This window comes from Vigna angularis, chromosome 2 (assembly GCF_016808095.1).
Source record: "Vigna angularis cultivar LongXiaoDou No.4 chromosome 2, ASM1680809v1, whole genome shotgun sequence".
Classification (NCBI taxonomy): domain Eukaryota; kingdom Viridiplantae; phylum Streptophyta; class Magnoliopsida; order Fabales; family Fabaceae; genus Vigna; species Vigna angularis.
Genome location: NC_068971.1, coordinates 4,915,895 through 4,943,416, shown reverse-complemented (window position 1 = coordinate 4,943,416; position 27,522 = coordinate 4,915,895). Strand labels below are relative to the sequence as shown.

The 27,522-nt window shown below is 30.6% G+C and overlaps 3 protein-coding genes across 4 annotated transcripts; 2 read left to right on the top strand and 1 right to left on the bottom strand.

The window, feature by feature from the left end:
- The first annotated feature begins 76 nt into the window (after window positions 1–76).
- LOC108328536 (GDSL esterase/lipase At5g33370) lies at window positions 77–4,360 on the top strand. Of its 2 annotated transcripts, none has more exons than XM_017562416.2 (5): window positions 77–593; window positions 833–960; window positions 2,790–3,032; window positions 3,542–3,794; window positions 3,898–4,360. In XM_017562416.2, the coding sequence occupies exons 1-5, from the start codon at window positions 344–346 to the stop codon at window positions 4,134–4,136; spliced, it is 1,113 nt and encodes a 370-aa protein (XP_017417905.1). In that variant the 5' UTR covers window positions 77–343; the 3' UTR covers window positions 4,137–4,360. The 2 variants fall into 2 exon arrangements, with proteins under 2 accessions (XP_017417905.1, XP_052729155.1); XM_052873195.1 differs by having other exon boundaries at window positions 3,542–3,797; window positions 3,918–4,360.
- A 12,337-nt stretch (window positions 4,361–16,697) lies between these two features.
- Window positions 16,698–19,735, bottom strand: LOC108327728 (beta-glucuronosyltransferase GlcAT14A). The gene is made up of 4 exons (XM_052873819.1): window positions 19,000–19,735; window positions 18,838–18,913; window positions 17,916–18,031; window positions 16,698–17,398 (listed from the first exon to the last, which is right to left on the bottom strand). The coding sequence occupies exons 1-4, from the start codon at window positions 19,586–19,588 to the stop codon at window positions 16,884–16,886; spliced, it is 1,296 nt and encodes a 431-aa protein (XP_052729779.1). The 5' UTR covers window positions 19,589–19,735; the 3' UTR covers window positions 16,698–16,883.
- Window positions 19,736–25,186: 5,451 nt separating this feature from the next.
- LOC108328811 (uncharacterized) lies at window positions 25,187–26,570 on the top strand. The gene is made up of 3 exons (XM_052873500.1): window positions 25,187–25,803; window positions 25,892–26,174; window positions 26,323–26,570. The coding sequence occupies exons 1-3, from the start codon at window positions 25,243–25,245 to the stop codon at window positions 26,325–26,327; spliced, it is 849 nt and encodes a 282-aa protein (XP_052729460.1). The 5' UTR covers window positions 25,187–25,242; the 3' UTR covers window positions 26,328–26,570.
- The last annotated feature ends 952 nt before the right edge of the window (window positions 26,571–27,522 follow it).

The following is a 27,522-nucleotide window of genomic DNA, read 5'->3' as shown; positions in this document are numbered from 1 at the left end:
TCTAAAAAAATGGGTATATTTATCCATATCTCACCCAAGGTTGGAACCAAAGTCAAAAGCAAGCATAGACTTGGAAAGTGGAAACACATTGTTGTTGCGTAATGCCACCAACCCTTCTGAATGAAGCTCGTAAAGTTGCCACAATTTTAGTTCTACTACTTAAAATCTTCAATAAAAGAGCATCCAAAATCAGAAGCCCTATTCTCATGCAATGATCCTATTTATGATATTTACGTGCACAACCACATCACTCATATCCCACTCATATCCCAGGTAACAGCCTCTCCATCCCATTTCTAAAACAGACTCTTCAGAAACTAAGCCAATTCAAAGGTTGATTACAATGACAACCTCGTCAAGTTTTGTTCTTATTGTAGTTCTAGGTTTAGTTTTAGTCTTAGGAGTAACTGTCCCTAAAAGTGAAGCCAGGCCAAGAGCATTCTTTGTATTCGGAGATTCTCTAGTTGACAATGGAAACAACAACTATTTGCAAACCGTTGCTCGTGCCAATGCCCCTCCTTATGGAATTGACTACCCAACTCACAAACCAACCGGACGCTTCTCTAATGGATTCAACATTCCTGATTTTATCAGTTAAGTTTCCCAAAACCAGTTTTTTAGTATTACTCGTCCAAATACTTGTTTATGTAACTGCTACCTTTGTCAGAGGAAACATGTCTGAACCACTTTTTGTACTGATTACTTTTTTTTCACACAACTCTTCTTATATTTGTACTCTGTTCCTGTCAATAGTAAAGATATTATCACTCACTGGTTTTAGCATCTTGAACGTTAGAATTGATGTATACAATGAGAGGTGTTGATGTTTCAGGTCAAGAACTTGGTGCTGAGTCTACAATGCCATACTCGAGCCCTGACTTAACAATAGAGAATCTATTAGTTGGTGCGAATTTTGCTTCGGCTGGAGTTGGAATCCTTAACGATACAGGAGATCACTTTGTAAGTACTTGATAACTCATACCAGAAAACTTCACTTGGTTTTGATTGTTGCATGATAAGTACAATGAGTATTAACATGCAACACATTTTTTAATATATTATATATCTTATTTTTATTGAATTTAACTATATTGGTAGAGTTAATTTTACCGGATAGAAAATAGAAAAATATTCTTTAACACATGGATATTTTACGTTCATTTCACATTATCCTTTTATGCTTTTTACTTTATTTTTTTAAAAAAAATATATATAAAAATTTACACTTTTATAATTATTTTACTCTTATATTCTATTTTAAATTAATGTAAAAATTTGTCGTGACAAAATCGTGAGCGTGCTCCATCGTAAATAGACGTAGGTCTGCTTTTTGACCTTTTTTACGTTGGAAAATAGCTATTAATTTCTAAGAATATCAATATCATATCTATCAAGTGTTGGTTCTCATAAACATATAATACAGCAAATAGAAAACACATGTTTTGATTTCTGGAAGAGAAGTGTGTTTGTACAATATTTTTATTCAACAAAGAGAAGGTATCCGTTGAAAGAGAAAACCTTATTACCTCCGTTCAATTCAGGCAAAAACTTCTTTTTCTTTTCTTCTTTATTATTTTAGTAATTAAGAAATCGAATCAGAAAATTTCAGTTTATTATCTCAGTTAGAATCAATAACAAAAAGTTTATCATTTTTTATCTCGTCAGCATATATTTCAGTTTCGGTTCAAAAATTGTTACATATTGTAAAAAATAATTGTTGTTATTTTTCTTTATTGTACTAGTTGATTCAGCCTTTAAAATGAAGTATGCAAATGTTTTGTTGCTTGTGCCAAGGGATAAATTTTGAAAAGCAAAATCCTACAATTGTAATTAGTAGAGTAAAAAGAAGATTATGAGTGTATCAAGTGAACATGACACAGGCATAGCCAATAGAGTAGTGAGTACCTTTAAAATAAATTGTAAGTAAATATCTTCAAATATACTGTCATTTGATAATTTACTTTTTAAATTTCTCACCTTCTTGATAATTGGCCTCCGAATTTGTCCATGTTAATTGTAACAGTTTCAAATTTGGCTAATTTTTGTCAAGGAAGGAGTGGGAGCTACAATTTGTCATGAGCAAGTGGGTATTAATTAAATTGTATATAGATAGAGAACAAAGCATGTGCCCCTTTTGAAAACGGACTGATATATGTCTAGTCTGTTGTATGCACCAAATCTATGACCTGACTCATAATTAAGACACATTTATTAAAATAAAGTCATAATTTATTTTTTTCATATGTTGAGTTCGACACTTAACAAACTCGTTTATCTACTAACTACATCAAATTTTAAAAATAAAATTGTAATTATATTGACAACTAATTACACCTGATGTTGGATAGCATTATGTTAAAACGTTATCAATTATTGCTGGAAAACTCTATAGTTTCACATTCCTATTTCTGTTCTTAATTTTTGTTTTTTATTACTAATTTTTGACTAGCATACCCATTTCCTTTTCAATCATAAATTTATACCATTTGAGAAGTGAAATGGATGATAATAAATTGTAGTAAGTACTAGCCCCAGAAAACATGGAACCATGAACCATGGAATCTATCTGGATCTAAGACAGGGTAGTGGATTCCAGATCATACTTAATGGCCCTCGGCATTCATTAATGGTCCAACACCAACATATTATAGAGGGTGGAGTGAAACATACTTGTTCATATTTTTCTCTCTTTTTCCTTATGAAAAGGTGTAAAGAAGTACAATACAAAATTGAATTTCTGACATGCAAACAGTTGTAGTTGGCGATGCTTATTAATGCAAGCTTTGCAGATGAACATAATTAAAATGCATAAACAATTAGAGAATTTTAAAGAGTACCAACAACGAATGAGTGCTCTGATTGGTGTGTCGAGAACCAAAAGACTGGTGAATCAAGCGTTAATTCTCATCACTGTTGGTGGGAATGACTTTGTGAACAATTACTTCCTGGTGGATTCTACTGCAAGGTCTCGTCAATATCCACTCCCAGACTACGTCAACCTTCTCATCTCTCGCTACAAAAAGCACTTGCAGGTATATACAATGATAAACTTTTAATGCAAGTTCTTACATTTCACTTGTTGAAACACTAGTAAAATATTTACTTTCTAAGTCGTTGTGGATCGTAAAAAATAACTGTGTTAAAACGTAGATTTTACGTCTAACTCAATCCCATAAAATCGATTTGTAAAATGAGGTTTGTACTCACTTATATATTATAAATTAGTTTTATCTCTAGTAGGATTTCTAACACACTTCTTCACGTCGAGGTATATATAGACATCATCTCGAGTGTGAGACTAAACATTTATGAGTGGTTCGATAGCAGGTGGAATAATATGTCTAGTAAAAATAAATATCGCTAGGATAAGTTCTACTCTGACTCAACCCTACAAAACCGGCTTGTAAAATAAGATAAGACCAATCTATAATATATAAGTGGCTGTTTATTTTGTTCGCCTGGTGAAAAACAGATGTATATATATTAATGTAAGAAGTTGTATTAAACATTAATTAAATAATAATGATGGTGATTAATGCAGAGGCTGTATGATCTTGGAGGCAGAAGAGTTATTGTGACAGGGACAGGACCGATAGGTTGTGCTCCTGCAGAATTGGCTATGCGAGGCAAAAATGGAGAATGTTCTGCTGATCTACAACGTGCTGCAGCATTGTATAACCCTCAGTTGGAACAAATGATAATTGAACTCAACAACGAAATTGGCTCTGTCATTTTCATTGCTGCAAACACAGCACTGATGCACAATGACTTCATCACCAATCCCAAAGCTTATGGTAATTACTTTCTAATAGTAGCATGTATGCAATGAAGATTATTTTCCTGTTTGATATTGTTAAAAGAAAATCTAATAACATTTAACGTTGTGAAATTGGGTAGGATTTAATACATCAAAAGTTGCTTGTTGTGGACAAGGACCCTACAATGGTATGGGGCTATGCTTGCCAATTTCCAACCTATGTCCAAACAGAGAACTGCATGTTTTTTGGGATGCGTTTCATCCAACTGAAAAGGCAAACAAACTTGTTGTACAGCAAATTATGTCAGGTTCTACTAAGTATATGAAGCCAATCAACCTCAGCACCATTCTCGCCATCGACCACTTTCATCAAGATTAACAAAACCCTAATCGACATTGTTTTATCACTAATTAACTTCATCCTCAATGCTATGCATTATTGGCTTTGTTCTTTTTATACAATCATTTCTGTAATTTTTATAATTTCAAGTTATTAATTATTTTATTATTTTTACTTAGTTAACAATTGCAATGCAGGTTGTGGAATAGGAAATTATAAGTTATACTAGGACAAGCAATATTGTAATTAATAGAAAAAATTCGTTACCCCTTGCTTCTCTCAAATGTATAACAAGTTAAGTTATGTTATATTATATTATATTATATTTATTTTGGTTCTATCAAAGTTGTTAATTAAGTAGCTCGAAATTTCAGGATGGCTAAGGTTTAAAGTGAAAAAGTAATCCCTAGTTAACATTAGCTTCGTTAACTTTACAGCTTCAAATAAAGACTTGAGTGTCTGATGGAAAAAAAAATAATAATAAAAAATATCAAAATATGTTACGGAAATATGTTTTACAAATTTGCAAGAATTTAAGCATCGATAATAGAAAATAACAAGGTAATAATCACAAAAAATAATATTAATATTTTTAACGTAAAAATACTTCTCATTATAAAAAGTAAAACTTTATGAACAACATTTAATCAATTAAGTTTTACTAAAATAAAAATAGTCAAATCAAATTATAACCAACCAATTAATAAAGCAATAATGTTGTCATATATATATGAAGAAAAGAAAGAGAAATATAAAATAAAACAAGTGTGCGAAACTAATTTATTTAATCATAACCTTTTAATTGACGATCAAAATGAACAATTATATATTTTGAACCTCTGTTAAGATTTTAATTCGATCCAACGTTGAATCGAAGCAAAAATCTCAATTTTATTGAAATAGTTAAGTGAATGTTTTAATATTTGCTCTCTTTTATTTATTTCAAAAACTTTGAGAATAAAATTTTATCTTGACATAAAAAATCGCTCAACATAGGATAAATGAGATAAAATAATAATTTGATTAGAACATATAGTTAAAAGTCCAACGTAATACTTAAATGCTTGGATATGAAAATTCAATTATTCTCTAAACTTGTTTTTGTATTTAGAATGGTTAAAAAACTAAGTATTACTTCAAGGTCTCGTATTGAATATATAAAAAAAATGAATAATAAATAAGAAAAACGTTTAATCTTAAATAAAACAGGTTGTTAACTCAAAAGATTCGATTGAATGTTTACACTCATGATATATTCCAAACAATTTGGATAGAGTGTCGAAAATCAATTATTAACTACTTTACATTTATAATTATTTTATATAATAGGGAAAAAATTATTTAAAAGCTAATTAAAATAATATAAAATTAATTACTTACGTAATATAAAGTAACATCACCAAAGTTAATAAATGACTCATATTACAACACTAAAACCATCAACAACACTATAAAAATATTTTTGATGAAAATCATCAGAATTGTATCTTGCTTATATCCGGTCTAAAAGAACTTGTCAAATATAATAAATAATCAACAATCTGAAAATATTTACAAGAATAAACACATTCACTTAAAAGAAAAATTGTTTAATTTACCTCATGAGTGTAAATAAACTTCAGGGGGTGTTGCTCCCTCCACCACCACACCTTTCTCCCTTCACCTCCCCTTTACTATTTTGTCCCTCAGTAAAATTTTATTTTTAGGGTTATTTTTTTTAATTTTATCCATTCACAATCTATTTCACTAATAACATATTCTAGTCCCGTACATGAGTAAAATATTTTTCTTTCATTTTAACATTATATTTTTTCCTCTCTTTCTTTCGTCGTTGTGAGATACTACAAGTTGCAAAGGTTAGTGGTGGTGGAAAGAATTATCAAGTAGTCTCCCTCTCATGGTGCAGTGTCGCTCTCATGGTGTAGTGCGTGGAGTAGTGCAGTGGGTGTCGTGCTTCCTCGTATTCGAATTAACCTTGAAATAAAACCCTAAAATAAAAAAACTTAACCTTTAAACGGAGGTGACATCTTCAACGGATGTCAACATCCGTTTAAGGAAAAACGGATGTCGACATCCGTTTTACCTTAAACGGATGTTGACATTCGTTGAAGATGTCACCTCCGTTTAAAGGTTACGTTTTTTATTTTAGAATTTGTTTTATTAGGGGACATCCGTTGATGTATACTTCCTCACGTTGGTTGATGCTCTGGACGTTCCTCGATGTTCCTCCACACCACGACGGCGACGCTTCTTCACACCACGACGGCAATGGAAGCTTTCAAACAAAAAAAAACTGGGAAGAAAAAGGAATGGAAGTGCGGGAGGTGGGAAGGTGAAACAGAAATGGGGAAAGGGGAAGAGAGTTCCATGGGTGGGTGCTGGGAAAGTAAAATTAAGGTTTCAAATTATTTAAAATAGGGTAAAAGTAAAAATATTTTTAACTTAAGGATATAATTGTATTTAAAATAATGTGGGGAGGTGGAGGAAGTATAGGGTGGAGGTGGAGGAAGTATAGGGTGGTGGTGGAGGGAGCAACACCCCGAAACTTCAAGCCAAACTAAAACAAATAAGAAAATGGTTATTGATTCTTTTACCCTCACAATTACTAACTGCACCTCCACACTAATGAAAAAACTTAACTCCCTTTCATCATTGCATCACACCACTTCTCTGTCGTCACCTTCCATTATAATTACTAATGCAGAGAAAGAAGAAAAAAGATAGAACAATGCAAAGGAAAAAGAAGAAAAAGAACACAAAACAGCTCATTCCAAAACGTATTTCAAGTGTACCACAAAGATTTTTCCAAATCACATTTCATATATTCTGGAATATTTGTTTCGAAAATGTATTTCCCGCGTTCAGGAAATTCTATTCCAAAGGTTTTATTCCAAACTTTTTCTAAATAATCTTCAAAACATATAATCCAAAAGTTACTTTTACCTAAGATAAAATGGTTATTTTAAAAATTTAGCAAGAGGATAAAATGGTTATGTTAAAAATTTAGAGGGTGCCCAAAGTACTTCTGGAGTGCAGGAAGTAAAAGCGTAAGAAAAATTCAATTAAGTTTTATCAACCCACCACACCCTTATGGACTTGCTAGCAATAATTTTCTCAAATTTTTTTTTTCTTTTATAGATGTTGCAATAATTCTTTTGCTAAATAAGACTTTCATCTTTTCTCTCTTATTTTCCTTTCTAATTTTTTAGAATTTCTGTTTCAAAAGGCCTTCTTATTGATATATGCCATCACTGTCAGCATTCTTATGTACTTGTTTCAGCGAAAAGAATAGGGTGCTACACTTCTTTTTTTACAGTTATAAGAATTACCTTCTTATCATTCTTCTTTTTTTTATTCATGGATTTTCGTTAAAATTATTTGTTTAATATCTGTTACGTATTTTAACTGTAGATATTGTAAGTACAGTATTTTTTTTTTTCATCTCTATTTCGGACTATCCTTTTCTCCACGCACGCAAGTTACTCTCTTTTTTTTAATTGGGTTAGGGTTTTGTTAATAATGATGGAAATGAGAGATTAGCGATTGTGGCATGTTTGGTTCTAAATCTATAGAGCTGAACTGAATTGAAATGTTTTTCTAACTAATAGTTGTGGGAGCTGCTCTTCAGATCCATGATCCTGCTGATGTTAATAACCCAAAAGCTTGTTTTTGTGTAATTAATGATTATGACGCGCAAAAGAATATATTCTTTGAGAATTTTTCCAAAACCTTCGTCAAGAAAACTACATGGATGGAATTGTGAGACAACTAATCAATTTCTTGATCCTATTAAAAAATAGATTTTTAGTCTAATTTATCCTCACAAAATTAATTGGTATAAGATGAGATTTACATCCACTTATAAATTATAAACTTTAGTTGATGTAGTATTTTCAACACACTTGTTCATCTAGAAATATATATATATATATATATATATATATATATATATATATATATATATATATATATTGAATGTAAGATTAAACATTAATAGATAATTCAATAACTATATAATGGCATAATAATTCTTTTTAACTCATGATTTTAATATTGTTTGCTGCTCACCCTCCTAAAATATCATGTACTTTTTTTCAAACTTTCTTTTTAGTCATTTTTGCAGTTAGAATAATTACTTTGTTTCAGTGATAGTTTCGTTTACCACGGTCGTTAGAGGAAGATCACAAGTTCTTGACTTAATTGAAGAACATAGTTATGGAATTTGTCAAGTTCTTAGAAATTTTGCATTAAGTAGATATAAAACAAATTTACATTGTATAAGTTGGAAATCCTGTTGATAAATTTAAAATATATAAATAGATATAAATATGTTTTTATAAGTTGATTTTATAAATTTAGATTAAGTTTAAAGTTTATTTTTTAAATTATATTTTGTAACAAAATGATGTTAATCATGTATTTTTTATTAACAAAAAATATATTAATATTTATTAAAATATTTGCAATACTCCAACTTACATATTACAATTAAAATAAAATTAAATTAGAGTATACAATAAGCATTTATCTTACTAAATTAAATATATAAGTAAATATAAAATCTTACTTTTTACAGCTTAGACTTTAGGATATTAAAATTAGATGAAAAGGCGTAATTTATTGGTTTTGAAATATTGTGTAGTTATAAAATCGTCCAAAACTCGAAATTGAATAGGACAATGTTGAACCATTCAATCGCAAGGGTCAATTTTTCAATTAACCGATTAGCGTGGAAAAATATACGCTAATTTCTTTTAGGTGGTGGAACCAACTATTAGTGATTCCAAAGTGTAGGAACAGTTAGGTTTGTGATAGTTGGAACTCTATGTAATGAATTTTAAAGCTTTTAATGTGTTTATGATTTTAAATTTTATCTTCCACTTTTATTCTTTATATGTTGCGAGGTTTTGGGATAGTTTTTTTTTTATTATTATTATTGAAAAATGTTATTTTAATCTAGAACTAGAATGAAATAATTAAGAATCCTTGTGTTTTGATAATATTTTTTTAGCCATTTATTGTTAAGGATTATTTATCCAAAGAAATAATAATTAACGTTTGTTGGTGACTTTGAAAACACAAAGTACAAGTCTCTTCGTACAGTTTATTTTATGTTGAAAGTCACATAATCCCAAGTAATTGATTGGATAACTAAACGTCTTTGAATTGTTGGATTGTTGAACTAACTAAGGAATTAAAACTTAATAATTGAATTTAGAATTTGAGATTAAAGGATTTGAAAAGACTTGTGGAGTCATGCTATTTTACGTACACAAACTACTTTAGTTTATTTCTCACAGACTTTTTCGTGTAGTCTTTGAAAGCGTTGAAAAAGACTAACTTACTTATATTTTATTTTTAGGTTATAATGAAATTTATAAATATATTTTAGATTGGATAATCTTGATTCTTAAATTTAAAAATACATTATAGAGTATAAAATTTGAAAATTTATTATAGATTATGAAAATCTGTTTTGAGTTTTTAGATTATATAATTTGAAATTTACTTTTAGATTACACAGTTCAAAAATATATTTTAGAAATATATTTGAATTACTCCATTTAACAACATATTATAAATTTTATAATTTTTACATAATTCAATAAATATGCATATATATATATATATATATATATATATATATATATATATATATATATTAAATTATATAATTTAGAATTCTACAATTCAAATACGTATAATCTATAAACAATTTAGACTTTTCTTGCACTTTTAGAATCAACAACAAAAGTACGGTAATGCTGAGAATAATTATCACTTCTTGTTATGTGGTTGATACATGATGAACAGGTTTCATGGAATATAATGCAAAAGAAAAAATAATTATCCTATCCCAATTTTTAATCAGTTTTTTTTTTAAAATGTAAATTTTAAGTATAATTCAACTATATAAAATTAGATAGGGTGTGTATTTATGTATATATTATAAATTTATCTTATTTTTTTATTAATTTGTGATTTTAATACATCTCATCACCTAAAAACACATACATTTCAAGTATAGATTAAATACTAATTATGATTGGATGATCAACAAATCTATTAATATAGATTTTAAATATTTCTTATACCATTTTAAGAAGTGAATTTGAATTCTAATATATTCATATAAAATTTATAACACATTTTTTATTATTGGTATAAGATCTCCAAAACATTTTAAAAAAGGTTGTAGTTAATGAGTTTTGTTAAGAAGATGACTTTCAGCGTAACTCAATGACATAAAATCATTTTATAAGATAAGGTTTGTATCTATTTATATATTATAAATTTGTTTTATTTTTTGTTAACGTGATATTTTAACACATCTCGTCACATAAAGACACATACATCTAAGTATAGATTAAACATTAATGATGGTTTAGTGATTAACAAATCTTGTTAATATAGACTTCAAATATTTCTTATACTATTTTAAAAAATGAATTTGAATTTGAATTTATTTTTATAAAATATTTTAACACACATTTTCTATTATTCGTATACGATCTCCAAGATATTTAAAATTGTCGTAGTTAATGAGATTTTGTTAAGAAGTGATCTTTAAGTCTAATTTTAAATTGGTTTTACTTCTAGTCGATGTGAGATTTCAAACTCACTTCCCTCATGTCGAGATATGTACACATTAATAGGTGGTCTGATAACATCCGATAACAAGTCGAATTATATACTCAACAAACAATGGAAAATTTGATAGCAGATAAAACAATATGTTCAACAAATAACAAATATCTCGATGGCGGATGACACACAATAGATTGAACAAATAAAAAATATCACTAAGATAAAAAATATTAAGAAGTTGTGTTTAAGTATAACTCAATTTCATAAAATCATCTTTTTTGCAATTACATGTACATTCTAAATTGACTTTATTTTTAATTTATGTGAGATTTTTATCTAATTTTGTCATTACGTAACACTCTTAAAAAATGATAAAAAGAAACTCAATATTGGTTATTTGTGCAATTGGGTATATTTGCAACCACTTGTTGACCTTGGACTCGGCAAGTGTGTGTACACAGAAAGTGAGAGAGAGGACAACCTTTTACACAGTAAAGTTAGAAAGAACCAATTTTCTATTTTTTTATTTTTATTTTTTGGTACATATATGCCTTTATTAGCCAGAAACACAAATCCAGAAGAGTTGACCGGCATCGCCAAAACCATTATAGAAACGTCATACATACGCCACTTCGCTGACCTAATATTATTATTACTAACAATTTTATTATCATTATCATGTTTTATTATTATATTATTGTTATTAATATTGGAATACTTTTCTACGTACTAGCTAGTAACATAAACACGCCGAAAACTTGTTCAATGATTATGTGAAGACAAAAGGTCAACAACATTGTGGTTTTGAATTTTTCAATTGACCCAGTAACAAGATCTGTGGAACGAAGAGAATAATTATATTTGCATTAGTTGCGATGTGTGAGAAATCGACCAACCAGAACGAACTGCCAATTAGACCATTCAAAACTTTGGCTTCAAGATTAACCCCTTCTTTCATTATCATAATAATAAGTTTTGTCTTTTACTTTGAAAATTCTAAATGTTAAAAAGATAGAGTAAAAAGGGTTATGGTTTGAACCAGCTAACTTAAATATGAAAATTTGTTATCTCTTAAATATTGTATGTTTTGGTGTTTAAAATTTAAAATATATATATATATTAAAGTAGAAATATATGTGGAATAAGTAAATAATAACTGAAGTAGTGTGGTGTATGCCTTGTTTAATAAATTCATAGCAAGAGGACACTGGAGATGTGGGTTTCAATTGAAACATTCAAGTTGACTTGTCAAAAGAATTTGTTGGTTTACCCCACCAAAGTTAATGGCAACTTCTTGAGCAATTAGTATGGGTTGAGAACCATGTGTCGGCAATATCTATATATTGCTGATGTTTTGGCAATGGAGTTTGTAAATTAAGAATCGAAAGGAAAAGAGAAAATAAGTGGTGGAGAAAATCTTGTCGCAGGAGAGATGACATTGTAGATGCATTGCAAAGTTGCATGAACTGCAAAAACATGTAATTAACCAATGTCATTCTCATGCGACACGATTCCCTTCGACCACTTTCTCGTAATAATGCACTTTCTGTTTCTGTTTCATGAAAGAATAAGAAAAATGCAGCAGATTTTGAACTTGTGAGCTACCGAATCCAAGGTAAGTTAGCAACTGTGTTTTTTTCTTTTCTTTTTTTTACTGTTTATGTATCTTTCTGTGTTTTGATTTTTCGTACTTTGTAAAAAGTAGGATGTTATTAATGTAATTCAGAAAAAGAATTGAATCATGGCCTACTTTATAAAATATTGCTTTTATTCTTTTTAAATATTATGTTTGTCGAAGAAATATATATATACGGCTTTTTATACAGCTGAGTTAAAATCGCTTCTCAAAACGACTTCAGTGGTGATCCAAAAGGTACGAATAGATTTAATAATGGATTATCTGAGTTAAAATCTTTATAATAAAGTCACTTTTTGTTAATTGATAAAAATGATGATTTCTTAATTAAATGAAAGTTTAAAATTTTAAGTGAGGGCTATTACATTAACAAGAATTATATAAAAAATTGAGTTATTAAAGATTAGGTATTTTAATTGAATTATATAAAAAATTGAGTTATTAAAGATTAGGTATTTTTAATATTTATAAGTTTTATATTTTTCATTTATGAATGTATATATATATATATCATTTGATTTTGTCGTCAACTTGGGTGATATGGTTAGTTGGATAATTATTGTTTATTATTTATGTATCTCTACATAAAATAAAAGAAAAGGACATTATTAAATTTTAAGTCTCTTATAAATCTAAACTCATATTGAAAAACTTTATTGTATTAAATATTCAATATATATATATATAGGTATTTTTAATTGAATCATTATATTTTGATTTTGTAGCCAAGTAGAGTGATATTTTGATTTTGTAGTCTCAAATACAACATTATGAACTTGGTCAACAATAAAAATGAATTTCTACAACACTAATTATTTTGATATTGTTCCATTTTTTAAATAATACTAAAGAAAAAATTAAGCCAATAATGTGAAGATGCGAAACAAATTAAGATTCAAATGCTTCATTTGTTATTGTTTGAATTTATGATGTCCTTAAAATTGTAAAATCAATTTGTCTTGTCACAAAGCGAGGTGATATTTTGATTTTATAGTGTCAAGTAGAATATTACAAATTTGGTCAACAATAAAAATAAATCTCTATAACCTTAATTATTTTGACATTGTTCCATTTTTTAAATAATATAAAAGCAAAAATTAAGCAATTATAGGGAGATACGAAATAATGTTCTTTGGTAAAGATAATTAAGATTTCAATGTTTCACTTTTTTATTATTCAAAATTGTAATGTTCTCCACCAAGCAAACGTAATTAAAAAATATAAATATTTTAGATATTCAAGAGAACAAATCTTTTTAATATAGACATAATTGAAAACATCCAAAGGAAAGTTAAAACTTAATTTTTTCTACGTAGTAACACATAAAGAACGACTTTGCAAAGCAATGGTTATAAAGTCCAATTAACAACAAAATAAAAATAAAATGTAATTAAAAATATAAAAGTTTTAAGCATTCAATAAAACAATTTTTTTTAACAAAGAACTTAAAACTCAAAAAAAAATATAACAAAATTATATATATATATATATATATATATATATATATAATTATACATCTTTATATTAATTTATAATAAGTTTTTTTTAACTTATATTTCTCTTTTGATATTATTTTCATTGACTTATATAGGATTAAATATGTATTTAGTTTTTAAATTTAAATAAATTAAAATTTATTTTTGTCTTAAATTGTGATATATTTTAATTTTTAAATTTAAAAAATAAATGGGTATAGCCTTTTCAAACTAAGAATGTTAACTTTTTTGGATTTGTTAAATGATGGTTTAGTCTGACATTTGAGTTAGAATTTGTCAAATTGATATAAATAACTCAAACATAATTTTGAAACGTTTTTGTCATGTAAAAACAATTTAAATAATCAGATTAGAAGCACATTATTTACTCATTTTTAAAATATGATGACATGTAAAATCATATTTAACCAAATTATATATTACATATAAATTATAAAAATAATACTACATATAATTGTTAAGACATTGAGAAGTATATCAAATCAAAAGTGAAAAGTTGAGATATGGTTTTTCCAAAAAAGACTTTTGTATCACTTAATAACTATCGCAATTTATATTCAATTAATAAAGTTCATAAAAATAAAGAAATTTAACATACATTATTTACAATTCTTAAAACTAGATTTTTATTCACTTTATTATCATGCATTTACAAACATCTCAATTTCATGTTAAAATCAATTCCCAATAATACTCAAATCACATTTCTAGTGACTTTGATATATTGTTAACTCATCTCGTTCCAATTATTTGAATACTCAATATACAACCATCAATTAAGTTCAAGAGTCTTAAAATTGCTAATAAATATCCTTAGATAAAAACTCGATTAGGTACTTAATTTCAGTTATAAGTTCAAAAGACATTTTCCAACACTTATGAACCAAGTATCAAGGTATGGGTAGTCAAACCAAATTTTACAACCCATCTTCCTCCTTAATCCAAAAGGGGGGAAACCTTCATGGATGAAGATAAAACCCCAAATAGGAGAAGTCCAAAGAGTTTCCCTTAGGAATGACAAAAAATCCACGCCCGCAGATATCCGCGGATAAAATCCGCGACGGATAGTTGATCGCAGATATTTAGTACCCGCAATCCGCAGGTAGCGGATATTTTAATACCCGCTTATAAACGGGTCGGGTGCGGGTATTATACTATCTGTACCCGCGGATACCCTCTACCCGCAAAAAATAAAAATAAAAATTTAATTTATATTTTATTAAGTTAAATTTAATTAAAATTAACATTAATTTATATTTTACAAGATTAAATTTAATTAAAATTGAATTTAAATTTAAATTTAATTTAATTTATATTATATTTTATATATTTTTTGTAATTCTATTTAAATTATTTTAATAATTTATTAAAATATATTTTTTTTAATATTTGCGGGTATCCGCGGATATCCACGGGTATTCGCGGGTTTTAAAATACTCGCAGATATTTTTTAAGCGAGTATCTGTGCGGGTAGCGGGTGGATTTTTTTTTGTCGGGTCGGGTTACGGGTAGGCACTATCCGTGTCCGACCCGACCCGTTGCCATCCCTAGTCTCCCTCCATCAGCTTAGGCGATTTCTAGTTGTGAAAACCTGAAAGATAAAAATGTACTTAAATAAATTGTAATTAAATGATAATCTTGATTTATTATTCAATATTATGAGAGTTTCACTTATAACAAAATATTACACAAATAAAATTTAAATACTTATTTTTTTCAAAATTATGTAATAAAACCTTAATTATCTAAAAAACTAATAATAAAAATACCAATAAAAGAAAAAATATTTGTATTTTTGAAAATTATTTAATAAACCTTTAATTATTTAAAAAGATAAAAATAAAATTACTAATAAAAGATAAAAAAAACATAATAAAAAAACATTATAGTGTCAATTAGTAAAATAAATATATAAAATTAGCATAATTATTAAAATTTAACTAGATAACATAATAGAAAATATAAAACAGCAATGTATGTCTATTCTTTAGTATTGATAAAAAAAATTCAGAATAAAAAACAGTTATAGGTGGAACAAAAATGGCGCAATTGTTTCTTATGCAAAATTGAGCTCATTTGCATGTGTTACTTAAACAAGGAACACATCCTAAAATATTTGACTGCCACACAGTCCAGCGATTCAATTACTAGATTACTTAGGACCTCTTTTCATTCAATTCCAAAGTGGAGTTATCAAACTAACAAAAAAAAGTAAAAATAACCCTTTATAATTAAACGTTTTCTATTAAATTATTAGTTTGATACAAAATATAATAAACAATATATTAAACATAATTATATAAAATAAAAGATAAAGCCTTTATGTCCTCTAGTTATGATAATAGTTACAAAAATGATGTTGAAGTGGGACTTTAATCTTAACTGGAGAGCACCTAACCCTACAATAAATGCATACACTTTCTGCATTATTTTTTCTTTTATCTATATTGCATTATTAATCATTTTATTTAACATTTTTCTTTCTTCATTTTGCTGTGCCCCTCCTTTTTTCATAACTTTATTACATTTTTCCATAATAACACAATCAACATCCACCTTGTTTAAACCTGTTAAACTCAACCATCAGGAATCAACTTACTCCTTCTCAGTTGTATGCAACACCTACAACTTTCAGCACGTGTTGTTCATTGCTCCAGTCAAGTAAAAGGAACAAATAAATAAGCATATATGTAATATCTCCCATTCACAATAGTCTGAAGTCAGATTTCAGCTCTCACCTTCTACACACCTACACTACCTCACACCAATGTCAGGTAACATGCACCAAACATTATTAGTGGTTCTGTGGTCAGTTGTTTCATTCATGTCACAAAATTGCAGAATGTGATCTAGCTCTGCTGTCAATATCATGCCACCACATAGCTTCAATTCTTGTCAATATATAAAAAAATCGTGTTTGTGCTTTACAATCGCAATATTTACATTTCCTACTGAACAGGTGTACATGAATTCACCCTTCAGGTTAACTAAATAGAGAAAACAAACTGAAGCAAGTGGCAAGCGACATAATGTCAAGAAACCACTGCTGTTAGCAGTAGGCTTTTGTCATACACACTGTTTTGGTCGAAAATTTTCATCAGACAACATTGAACTGATCAAAGTTTGAAGCCTTTTAGAACCTGGACCAGGCCTAAGGAAAGTAGTATTACCAACTACAGAACAAGGATCGCTCCCATTCTCCCTGCTTCCTATGCACCAGCCACCAGGAACAACCATCCCAGGACCTCTGGACAAAAGCTCTGCATCGATTTTGTCCAATACTGGATCGTCTCCGTGGAACTTCCTCGCGAAGGGGGCGTTGCTGTCAACCATCTTTTTCATGTAATCGAGAGAAAGGTAGTGGGGATGTTGTCTGGGAGGATTGTCCCAAGAAATGAAGTGAAGATCACTATTAACAGTTGTGTTCTTGAACTCTTGAGCATTACAAATGACAGTGTGGAAGTACCCTTCAGGGGAAGATACGAAATTTGTGTAGTACATGAGAGCAGTACGAGGTAGGTTGTCCCATCCCCATATACAGTAATCGATGAAAGATCTTGATAGTACCATCCAAGCCGAACCTAACATGAGGAAAAACATCTAGGCAATCATATATTTGTAGGTTCTTGGGCACATAACCTGGATAAGAGCACTTACGTTATCCTATGTCCTCTTATCCACAAATGAAGTCCATCCAATGGCACAGTAATCACCTAAAAACTATAACAACTAAAGCTTTCTTCCCTACACAAACAAGACTCTTAAGCTCCAACAACTTAATTAATCACAGTAAGTCCAAACCAAAACCTTGCTTCTGATGAAGAAAACCCCGACTCCGGAGCAAGTTACAACCCATAAAATTGAAACAGCAACCAACAAGCTAGAACATATAATTGAAATCACAGTCACAATTTCGCTGCAATTCTTGTCATTATAGAAAATTGCAAACAAATGAAGCAACAATTATTATGATCACATTGTGATTGCAAAGAGTACAAAAAACTTGACGTCATGGCCAGATGCAGGTCATTTTATGAAATGTTGGCAACCCACATAAAATCCAGAGAACAAAAATAGACATAAGAAATGGATGAACACCTGTGAAAAGTTTGAAGGCCGTTGGTTTACTTCTCCTCTGTGTTATCCAAAACACATCTTGCTTCTTAGTCATATACAACCCCGGATCAATAATTATAGGCCTTGCCCGTTGATGACTACACATAAGGATAACAATGCTTTAAAATAAAACGCATTCATAGGGTTTCACATGAAAAACAATCTATTATTAAAAATATACTTGATTGAAATTTCAGTTCCTGAAATATGTGATTGTGCTATGTGTGCCTCCTAGATTCCAATTAGCGCGTGGTATCTTTCATGTTTTCTCTCATTCACAGTCAGGTTCTTCTATCCTCATTCCATCCAATTAAGATAAAATTATAACTTCAGCAAATGGAATCTAATATCTATGCAGCCCGTAAAAAATAATAGTTTGTAATCGGATGAAAATGTTTGAATCATCTCACCACAGAATATTTACTCCTGTAAATAAAAGAAACTCAAAGGAAAAGGACCGCATTGATGCAATAAGAACTTGAAAGTTCAAAATGTACATTCACACTACTTCATACTAAATATGCAGTTAAGTATTAGAAAATATGTTTAATTACTAATTTAGTTTCTATAATAAGAAAAAAAATCTCTTTATCCCTACACTTAAAAACATCCCTTTTAACCCCCAATAATGAATCAGGAGTTCCAATTTACAAGGATTATTATAATTCTAATTTCTTCTATTTTAACTTCAGCTTATACAGGTGAATGCGTATAATAGAATGTGGAAGGATTGAAAATTGGATATAATAGTGTGTGTACGGAATAAAAAGATTAAAAATTGTATGTGTATGAACTAAAAAGGAATGTTTCTTCAGTATACAAACTAAAATAACAAGACATTTTCTAACTGTACAGAGCAAACTAATAAAAAAAGGGGAGAATGCATTTAGTTAAGTAAACTCACTCTTTCCACCCAATGTCACTTGTATGATCAATGAAATTAAGATCTCGTGGCAATTGCGACAACGCGTGCAGCAGATCTACCCAATCAAAATATAAAAAAACCATTCGGTTAAAGAAAGAAGAAGAAGCATACCAAAAATAGAAAGAGTTTGAAGTGACGAACCGTCTTGGGTAACGAGGGGGTAATCGGAGGCGCTGAGGTTGATGAACCAATCCCAGTAATGGGTGTCGGAGAGGGCGATGGCGGCAGCGTGGAGGGTGTTCGCGACCATGGTGGGGCCGCGGTAGGTGATGAGGTTGGCTTTGGAGATAAGGCGGACGTTGCGGAAGTGTCGGAAGGTGGGGTGGCGTTCGATGTGGGCGGCAAGGAGGTGGCGTTCCTCGGGGGAGGAATGGCGGTCGAGGTGGAGGATGTAGCGGTTGCGGGGATGGTAGAGGGCGGATAGGGATCGGAGGAGGGCAGGGGCGTCGCCGGCGGAGGCGGAGATTAGGTAGGCGAGGACGGGGGGAAGAGGGGATGGGGGAGGGAGTGGAAGAGCGTGAAGCTTGGACTCGACGAAGGGGGATGGGGCAGAGATGACGGCGGAGAGGGGGAAGGGGAAGATGAGGAAGGCGTCGGGGGAGGTTAGTCTGAGGGCGAAGAGGAGGAGGGAGATGAGGGAGATGAAGGAGACGATGGTGATTACTGGGACAATGTACTTTCGTTGTTGTTGATGATGTTGTTGATGGTAATAATGTTTTAGTTTCTTCATTGTTTGGGTCTGGGAATTTTGATGCCTATGTCAGAGATTATTGAACAGAGTCTGAGAAGAAGAGGAAGGAAGAGAAGAAAAGATGTTGGTGAGTGATGAGAGAGGGTGAGAGTCACGACCACCTTCAGTCGATCACGATGATGGTAGATGGACAAGTTGGATGGGATGATAGTAACTTGTTTATTAATGCTTTAATTTTAAAAATAAAATAATTTAATATTAAATACATTGAAATAAAATTAAAAAGGTTTAAATGCTTACTTCGTCCCCACGTTAAGAGGTGAATTTCTGTTTAGTACCCGGTTTTAAAAGTGTAGACATTAGGTCCCAAAATTGTCAAAATTGTATCAATTGAGTCCCTTCCGTTAAGTGCACAGTAACGGAGTTAAATTTCATCTCACGTGGCAAAAGAAATCTACATTTTTTCTTCTCTCCTCTGCCTTTTCCTGAAATGCCCCCAACTTTTTCTGTCTTTTCTATATTTTTATTAAATTTTTTTCTCTCTTTCTTTGCTCTGCAACATCTACCTCCTCCGCATACGCAATTCCCACCTCTTTTCCCTCTCCGACGTCGACTCAGACGACATCATCCACCTCTTGTGTGACTGGTACACCTTTGACCCCAATGCTTTAATCACTGCACATCACCAAACTGTTGAATCTGTAGACAGACGCAATCGTATCACGTGGATGATCTCACACTCTCACTCCCTCACTCAAGGGCACTTGATCTGCCTCAGAGGAAGGTTCCTCCAACCACCGATATCAACTTCCTTCTTTGATCGCAACACTATCCCAAACCCAAACGAAAACCTCTCACAATTTTCTAATTCACGCGTTTCTTTCCTTTTCTAACACCCTTGACTCAGGTTTTTCACTTTGCAAATCCGAATCTCAGTTCCTTCAATGTGATGACTCCTAACGTCGTCGGTGAATGGCTCGATTTCGTTTCCAACGCCTCCGATTCCTCGCCATCTTCGTCGTCGTCGTCTTCGCGAGTGACGAATCAGAGTCAGATCGTGAACTTTAGGTGACTGATTTCGATTGGGAATATGTCGGTTGTGAACACGATGGGTATGGCGGGACAGCCTCCGCCGTAGACAAGCAACACTCAAGGGGTTGAGGGCGGTGGTGGGGGTCACGGCGGGAGGGGTGCTAGCTGTCTTGTCGACATGATGAAGCTTCCGGAGGATGTCTGGGAGGGGATGCGTATTCGTGGGCCTCGCTGCAGAACCCTTACAGTTTGGGAAGCCATGGGAGGGGAGGGAGGGGGGGGGGGGGGGGGGGGGGGGGGGCTAATGACCAATGAGAGGGACTATAGTGGGTTGGGAGGGGGGCTTCTAAGGTTGGCTTAGGTTTTTCGTTCCGCAGCTCGGTCTTCGAATCCTCTCACCCAGAGGTTTGATTCGTACCATGTAATTGTGGGATTTTGCTTCGCCACTTCTTTATTCCCAAATTTTTGCTCTCTAATTCCCTGGTTAGGCTTTTTGATTCTAGGATTCGATCGCCGGTTTTGAGTACACGAGACTTGGGTCGTGTCATATTATTGGGGTTTTGGTTTTGATCTTGATCTTGAAAGTGGTAGTTTTTGGTGTGGGTGATCGACGTTGTTTGGTTTTTGCTCACGATCGAGAATGGGTGAGGCTTCAGGAGATGGTTTCGTTGATTGTTTCAGCCGGATGATGTCGTATGAGCCGCCGTCGGAGAGGGAAAAGAGGTGGGAATTGCGTATGCGGAGGAGGTAGATGTTGCAGAGCAAAGAGAGAGAAAAAAATTTAATAAAAATATAGAAAAGACAGAAAAAGTTGGGGGCATTTCAGGAAAAGGCAGAGGAGAAAGAAGAAAAAATGTAGATTCCTTTGCCACGTGAGATGAAATTTAACTCCGTTACTGTGCACTTAACGGAAGGGACTCAATTGATACAATTTTGACAATTTTGGGACCTAATGTCTACACTTTTAAAACCGGGTACTAAACAGAAATTCACCTCTTAACATGGGGACGAAATAAGCATTTAAGCCAATTAAAAATCACCATCTATAATTTTTGGACAGAAAAATTACACATATTTTCTTTGATTTAGATTATTACATTATTAATGAGAAGTGTCTACTTTTTCTCTACAATATATAAAAAAGACATGTGGTTTGAAAAGTCGTTAAGTTATAGCTATTATTTTATATTCATAATTAATAAAGAAAGAAATAAAGAATCAAAATAATTTTTTTAAAAAAATAATAATGGGAATAATAACAATAATATGAAGAGAAGCGGGATTTGAGCTAATAACAACATACTAATTGGTACGTTAATTATTCATACACTATTTTGTTTTAAGAATAAAGTTAAGGATAAACTTAAACTATATATTTAAAATCATTTTAACACAATCTAATGTTTTTCATATTAATTTCTTTAATGCTGTGTTCGTTTTTACGTGAAATACCGAAGACGGATTTGATACAATATTGATGTTCGGTTGCGACGATTTGGACGGACGAAAAAGCGAAGATTTGTGAGATTTACACATTATCACCATCCCGCTAATTTGAGAAGATTTGCGTTGATTTGGGCAGAAAAGACTGCTTTGTCCTGTACTATTATCAAATTTCCAAGCACACCGTTCAGCCATGCTTAACATAAAAATATGTACATTAATAATCGGTTACAGCAGAGTGTAACCGGTTACAGAGAAGAATAAATTTTGCGAGCACACGCGTAACCGGTTACGCAATATATATTTTTCAGTTTTTTTTATAATTATTTTAATATTATAATTTAAAAAGATATACATTTTAATAAAATTAGGTATATTATATTTTTTAATTTATTAAAAATAAGTTGATTATTTAATCTTTATAATTTTTAAACATTAATTTTAGAAATTATTCATAATTTTTTTTTATAAATATTTTTACAATTAAATATAACATTTTATATTACTTTTATAACTAGGGGCATTTTGGTAATCTTTAATTTCTACCTATTAAACTAATTTTTAAAATTTATCACATCAATCAAATCCTACACTAATTCTCACAAACTTTACTTCCAAATCCATTCTCAATTACCCACAAATCCACTCAAAAAAAACAACTAAAAAATTACCCTCAAATCCATTCTAATCATCTCCTCCAAATCTACCCAAACGAACACAGCCTAAAAGTGAAATTTTAAAATAGTTATATATTAATAAGATGAGATAGGTGTAAGAAGTGAAAAAGTAAAATAAGGTAGAAAGAAAATAATAATAGGCTATGAAATAAAATGGAAAGAAAAACGTGAAAAATTGTTCATTATATAATTTATCGTCTACGGTTTCACGAAATGAGCTGCTCACGTGTCAGGCCACCCTGGATAGAGAGAGAACAATATCACAACATACAACTATAGTTATAGTACACACTCCAAGTATATTTGCTATCTAGGTGTCACATTTTGTAGGTGATCCATCAATTGGGGTTGATGATTAAACTTCTAAGATGGGTAGGGCTAGGTGAATATGTAAAGTGGATAGTTACATTTTTGTTACCATTATTTTTTACACGTAACTATATTTTGTTATTACTGTAAATTGCTATTTAATTAATTATAAATACTTTTAGTAAGTTATTAATGTAAATATGAAATATCATTTAATCCTTTAAAAAAATTAACACTGTTTATAAAAACTAGATATAAAAGTTAAACTGTATCAAAATTTAAAATATAAATAAATTTTAATTTTATATTAAAATTTAATAATTAAAAGTATATTTAATCTTTTTTTGTCTTCATAACTTAATATATTAAATGCAAAAAGATGGTTAATCATTTTATACCATAAAATTATCGTCATCTATCTTGCTATTTGCACTAATTTTCAACGTCAATTATGAATTGATGATGATGAAAATCACATCCTACAACTGTTTTAAAGTGTGATGTATAGTTTCAAATGGAAGTATATGACGATGCTAGCTACATACAACAATGTAATAATCAATGGAAAAAATATCTCTTTTTAATATGGTTGATGTTTTGGTAATACCATCTACTTCAAAACATTTCAATGTCATTGAAATGTTATTAAACATGTACAATAACATACTCAATGTACATGTAATGAAAAAATAATAATTACATGTGTTATAAATATCTATTTATTTCTAACTTCTGACTAAAAATTTATCTGTCCATTTTTTTTCTTATCTCCTTAATTGTTTATACTAGCAATAATTCTTTACACAAATTTATATATATACACTCTTCTATTTTTTTATTATATATGTAAGGTTTAAATTTTGATTACACAAATAATAAAACTATTAATTTTTGTGATTTTAAATTGTTTCGGGTGTAGGATCGTGTAAGTATTTAATAAAAGAGAAACGAAAGAGCTCCACAGAAAAGTATAATTGTGAAAGAATTCAAGTAAAAATATATTGAGTTACAGCGGAAGCAAACAATATCTTTATTAGATCAGAAGAAGAGATCTGTGAAGATCTCTACCAGATCGAGTAACTCCCCATAACACATCTTCACACTTTGTTCTTTGCTTGCTCGGATAACTCTGTTCACCTTTTGTCAAATTCATTTCTTGTCAATACTCCAAATCGTTCGGGGATACCTGTCAAAGGTAATCTGATACTTAAGTAAGTAATTAGTTCGAACCGCAATGAGAGTAAAGTCTTAAATTTACAATAGATGTGATTACCTATATCTTACATTTGACCTCTATTTATAATTTTTGAGATGAGTTACAAACCTTAATTACGACACAATCCTGATCCAAAACCTACTAAGCAATACTTACCTCTAATCTAGCTACTCGTTTTGCAGACTGTTTAGCTGATCACATCTTCATATCCTTCTCATCGTATCGGTTCTTATTGAGTGATTGTATGACCATACGGTGTATAAATAAATCTCTTAATTTTTTTCAATAATATCCTTATTATTTATTTTGGCACCTATTTTACACAGAAAAATCATATATTATTTTTGTTTGAATAAATGATTGTTTTCTCATCTCAATTAAAATAAGTAAAGGTATGATATAGAACGATAATTACTGTAATTTAAATATAAAAAAAACATAATTAAAAAGGATCAGAGGAGTGTGTATTAACAAATAACAGCATAAACTTATATTATAATTGAGTTGTACCTTAAAATAATTTTTTAAAACAAAATCATATGAATATACAAATCATCTTTAATAAAACAAATTGCGTTAGTTGTTTGTCGTTTTGCTTTATTCTAAAACAATATTTATATATAAGTTTAGGGTTGAGGTTAAGAAAACAAATTATGAAAATCTAACTGTTAACTTTTTCTTAGAAAAATATAGGGCAACAATCAAAGTTGGTGGCACTAAAAATTGAAACATCCTATCAATTACTTGATAGTTGATACTTTTTAAAGCAAAAGCCATCCAAAGTAGTCGAAAATTAATTTAAAAAATTTGCATGGTTGATGAGTTAAATCCAAGTAACGAAAACTAGTTTTTGACAGCCACTCGTTTAGTTTTGCAGTCTAATTTTACCCGTAAAATCCCATCATTCATAAGTAAGATGCAAAACAAACATCCTAAAAGTCGCTCCTTTTAATGTGCGCCTAATAAACGAATTAGAAAGTAGGAAAGTGGAGAAGAGGCAGAGAAATTAAAGTGGAATGGAGGTGTTCGAAAAGGCACAGGTGGTGCGTCTGAGGAGTCGCCATGACAAATATCTGTTGGCAGACACTGACAAAGAGGGCGTTTACCAAGATCGAAATGGGATATACAAAAATGCTAAATGGAGCGTGGAGATCGTCCAGGGTACCAACTGGATAAGACTCAAGAGTTGCTATGAAAAATACTTAACAGCCTCCAACATGCCGTTTTTGTTAGGCGCCACAGGTAAGAAAGTCATCCAGACCCTTCCCACAAGGTTAAACTCTTCTTTGGACTGGGAACCCGTAAGAGAAGGTTCATACGTCAGGCTTAAAACACGTTATGGACAGTTTCTTCGTGCCAACAAAGGCTTACCACCCTGGAAAAATTCTATCACCCACGATATCCCGCATCGCACATCAACCACAAATTGGATCCTCTGGGATGTCGACCTCGTACAGCTTCGACCACAACAACCTCCCAAACCGATTTCGCTCCATCCTCCCGTCTTAGAATCTCCTTCTCATTCTCCACCGGATGATGCCTCCTTCAGTATATATCTCAAGTCTCCTTCAAATCAGGTCTAAAAATATATTTAATCTTAATAGTAATCAAATTAATGATTTAGAACTAGGAGCCATGGTTTATAATGGGTTCGGTTTTATGCAGGGTGAAGATTTTTTGGAGGCTAAGTCACCGATAAAAGATGGAAGGATTGTATATTATAACGTGGAACATGGAGATGCTTCTGATGAGAGTGAAGAAAAATTCTTCTCGTTCCAAGGAAGTAGCGTGGAGGATTTGAAGGAGAAGTTAAAGGAAGAGACGGGGCATGATGATATTGTTGTGTGCTGCCGCAACCCATTCAACGCCGAACTTCATCCCCTTCGTTTGCAATTACCTCCTAACAACTCTGACATGCACGTTGTTGTAATTACTCCTTCTTGCAATGGTCAGCATTTTTTTACCTCAAGTGATTTTGCCAAACTTCTTAAAAATTTAATAACGCTTAGTTTAAATGATAATGCAGTACTCGTATTTATACTATTTAACCATGCATGTGCATTCTTAATTTCTTATACCAACTTTTGTTCTTTTAGCATAAACAAACAATGAAAAAGATGTTGAGCATTGGCAGTTCATCCATTGGTGGAAATTCTTCGTGAAAAGAAGGGTTCGACTTAAAATCCGTGTTCTCATTCCAAGAAGAAAAAGGGGCAGAAGAGGAAAACAGAGAAATCGAAAAATAAAAATGGCGTAGACGTTCGAAATACCATGAAGAAGTAATGTTAGTCTCCTCACATCTTCGGGATTCAATATTCTTTGTTCTGTAATCTGTAATTTTCTTCCTCACGCATATCCAATTCTTGTACATATATAAAGAAAATGTAAATGATTTTTCGTTTAATGTACAAAAAGATAATTTCAACTATTGTCTCATTTTCAAATTAACTTCTTTCGTATATTTAGCAATTCTCTTTTTTTTTTGTTGAAATCAAAGTAATTAAAAATGTTATATATATTCATTTAAGAATAAAATAAGAACAATATAGTTTGTTTGTTTTTTCTGTTTTATATGTTCATTAAGATAAGATATGAATAATTAAAAACGTATATGTGAGTTTAAATTAAATTGTAAATAAAGGTTTGATGCCAAAAGTCTAAATGAGTAAAATTGGAAAAAGGTAAACTAATTTTTTATATTTATCTTAATAAATTTCATTAATTAGAATTATCATTAGGAATAATTTAAACCTAATTCAAAAATAAAAAATAAAATATTTTTTTCAAGAAAAAATACATGTAAATAAAAATGTGGAAAATATTATATATATATATATATATATATATATATATATGTGTGTGTGTGTGTGTGTGTGTGTGTATTTATATATATTTCGTGTTGGAAATCTTATTTGGATGAATGATATTTGAAATCCAATCCTTTAATTAGAGTTGTTAATTTGGTTCAATTCAAAAAGTTTGGTTCTGATTGAGGTGAGTTGTTGAAAAAATATTCATATACTAAATCGTTTGTCATTAAAAAAAGTTCTAAGCCCACAAAAATTCCTATTGGTCAAGGTAAGTATATGGCCTTTTTTTTAGCCTGGATCAATCCAAATCGACTCAACAAAAAATTAGTTGGATTTATCATTTTGAATTGACTTTCAAATTTGCATTACAGATTGTATAATTTAAAATACAAATTTTCAAAATGATATAATTCGAAATTTAAATTTATAATACATATTGCCCAATTAAGAATGTAATTTATATTATAGACTGCACAATCCATAATA

Excerpts from the sequence above, each read along its gene's own strand:
- LOC108328536 (XM_017562416.2), top strand. The coding sequence starts at position 344 with ATGACAACCTCGTCAAGTTTTGTTCTTATTGTAGTTCTAGGTTTAGTT. Across the intron at positions 3,033-3,541 it reads GCTACAAAAAGCACTTGCAG|AGGCTGTATGATCTTGGAGG; the intron begins GTATATACAATG and ends TGATTAATGCAG. Across the intron at positions 3,795-3,897 it reads CACCAATCCCAAAGCTTATG|GATTTAATACATCAAAAGTT; the intron begins GTAATTACTTTC and ends GAAATTGGGTAG.
- LOC108327728 (XM_052873819.1), bottom strand. The coding sequence starts at position 19,588 with ATGAAGAAACTAAAACATTATTACCATCAACAACATCATCAACAACAA. Across the intron at positions 18,914-18,999 it reads CCCCCTCGTTACCCAAGACG|ATCTGCTGCACGCGTTGTCG; the intron begins GTTCGTCACTTC and ends TTGATTGGGTAG. Across the intron at positions 17,399-17,915 it reads GGCCTTCAAACTTTTCACAG|GTTCGGCTTGGATGGTACTA; the intron begins GTGTTCATCCAT and ends TCCTCATGTTAG.
- LOC108328811 (XM_052873500.1), top strand. The coding sequence starts at position 25,243 with ATGGAGGTGTTCGAAAAGGCACAGGTGGTGCGTCTGAGGAGTCGCCAT. Across the intron at positions 25,804-25,891 it reads TCAAGTCTCCTTCAAATCAG|GGTGAAGATTTTTTGGAGGC; the intron begins GTCTAAAAATAT and ends GGTTTTATGCAG.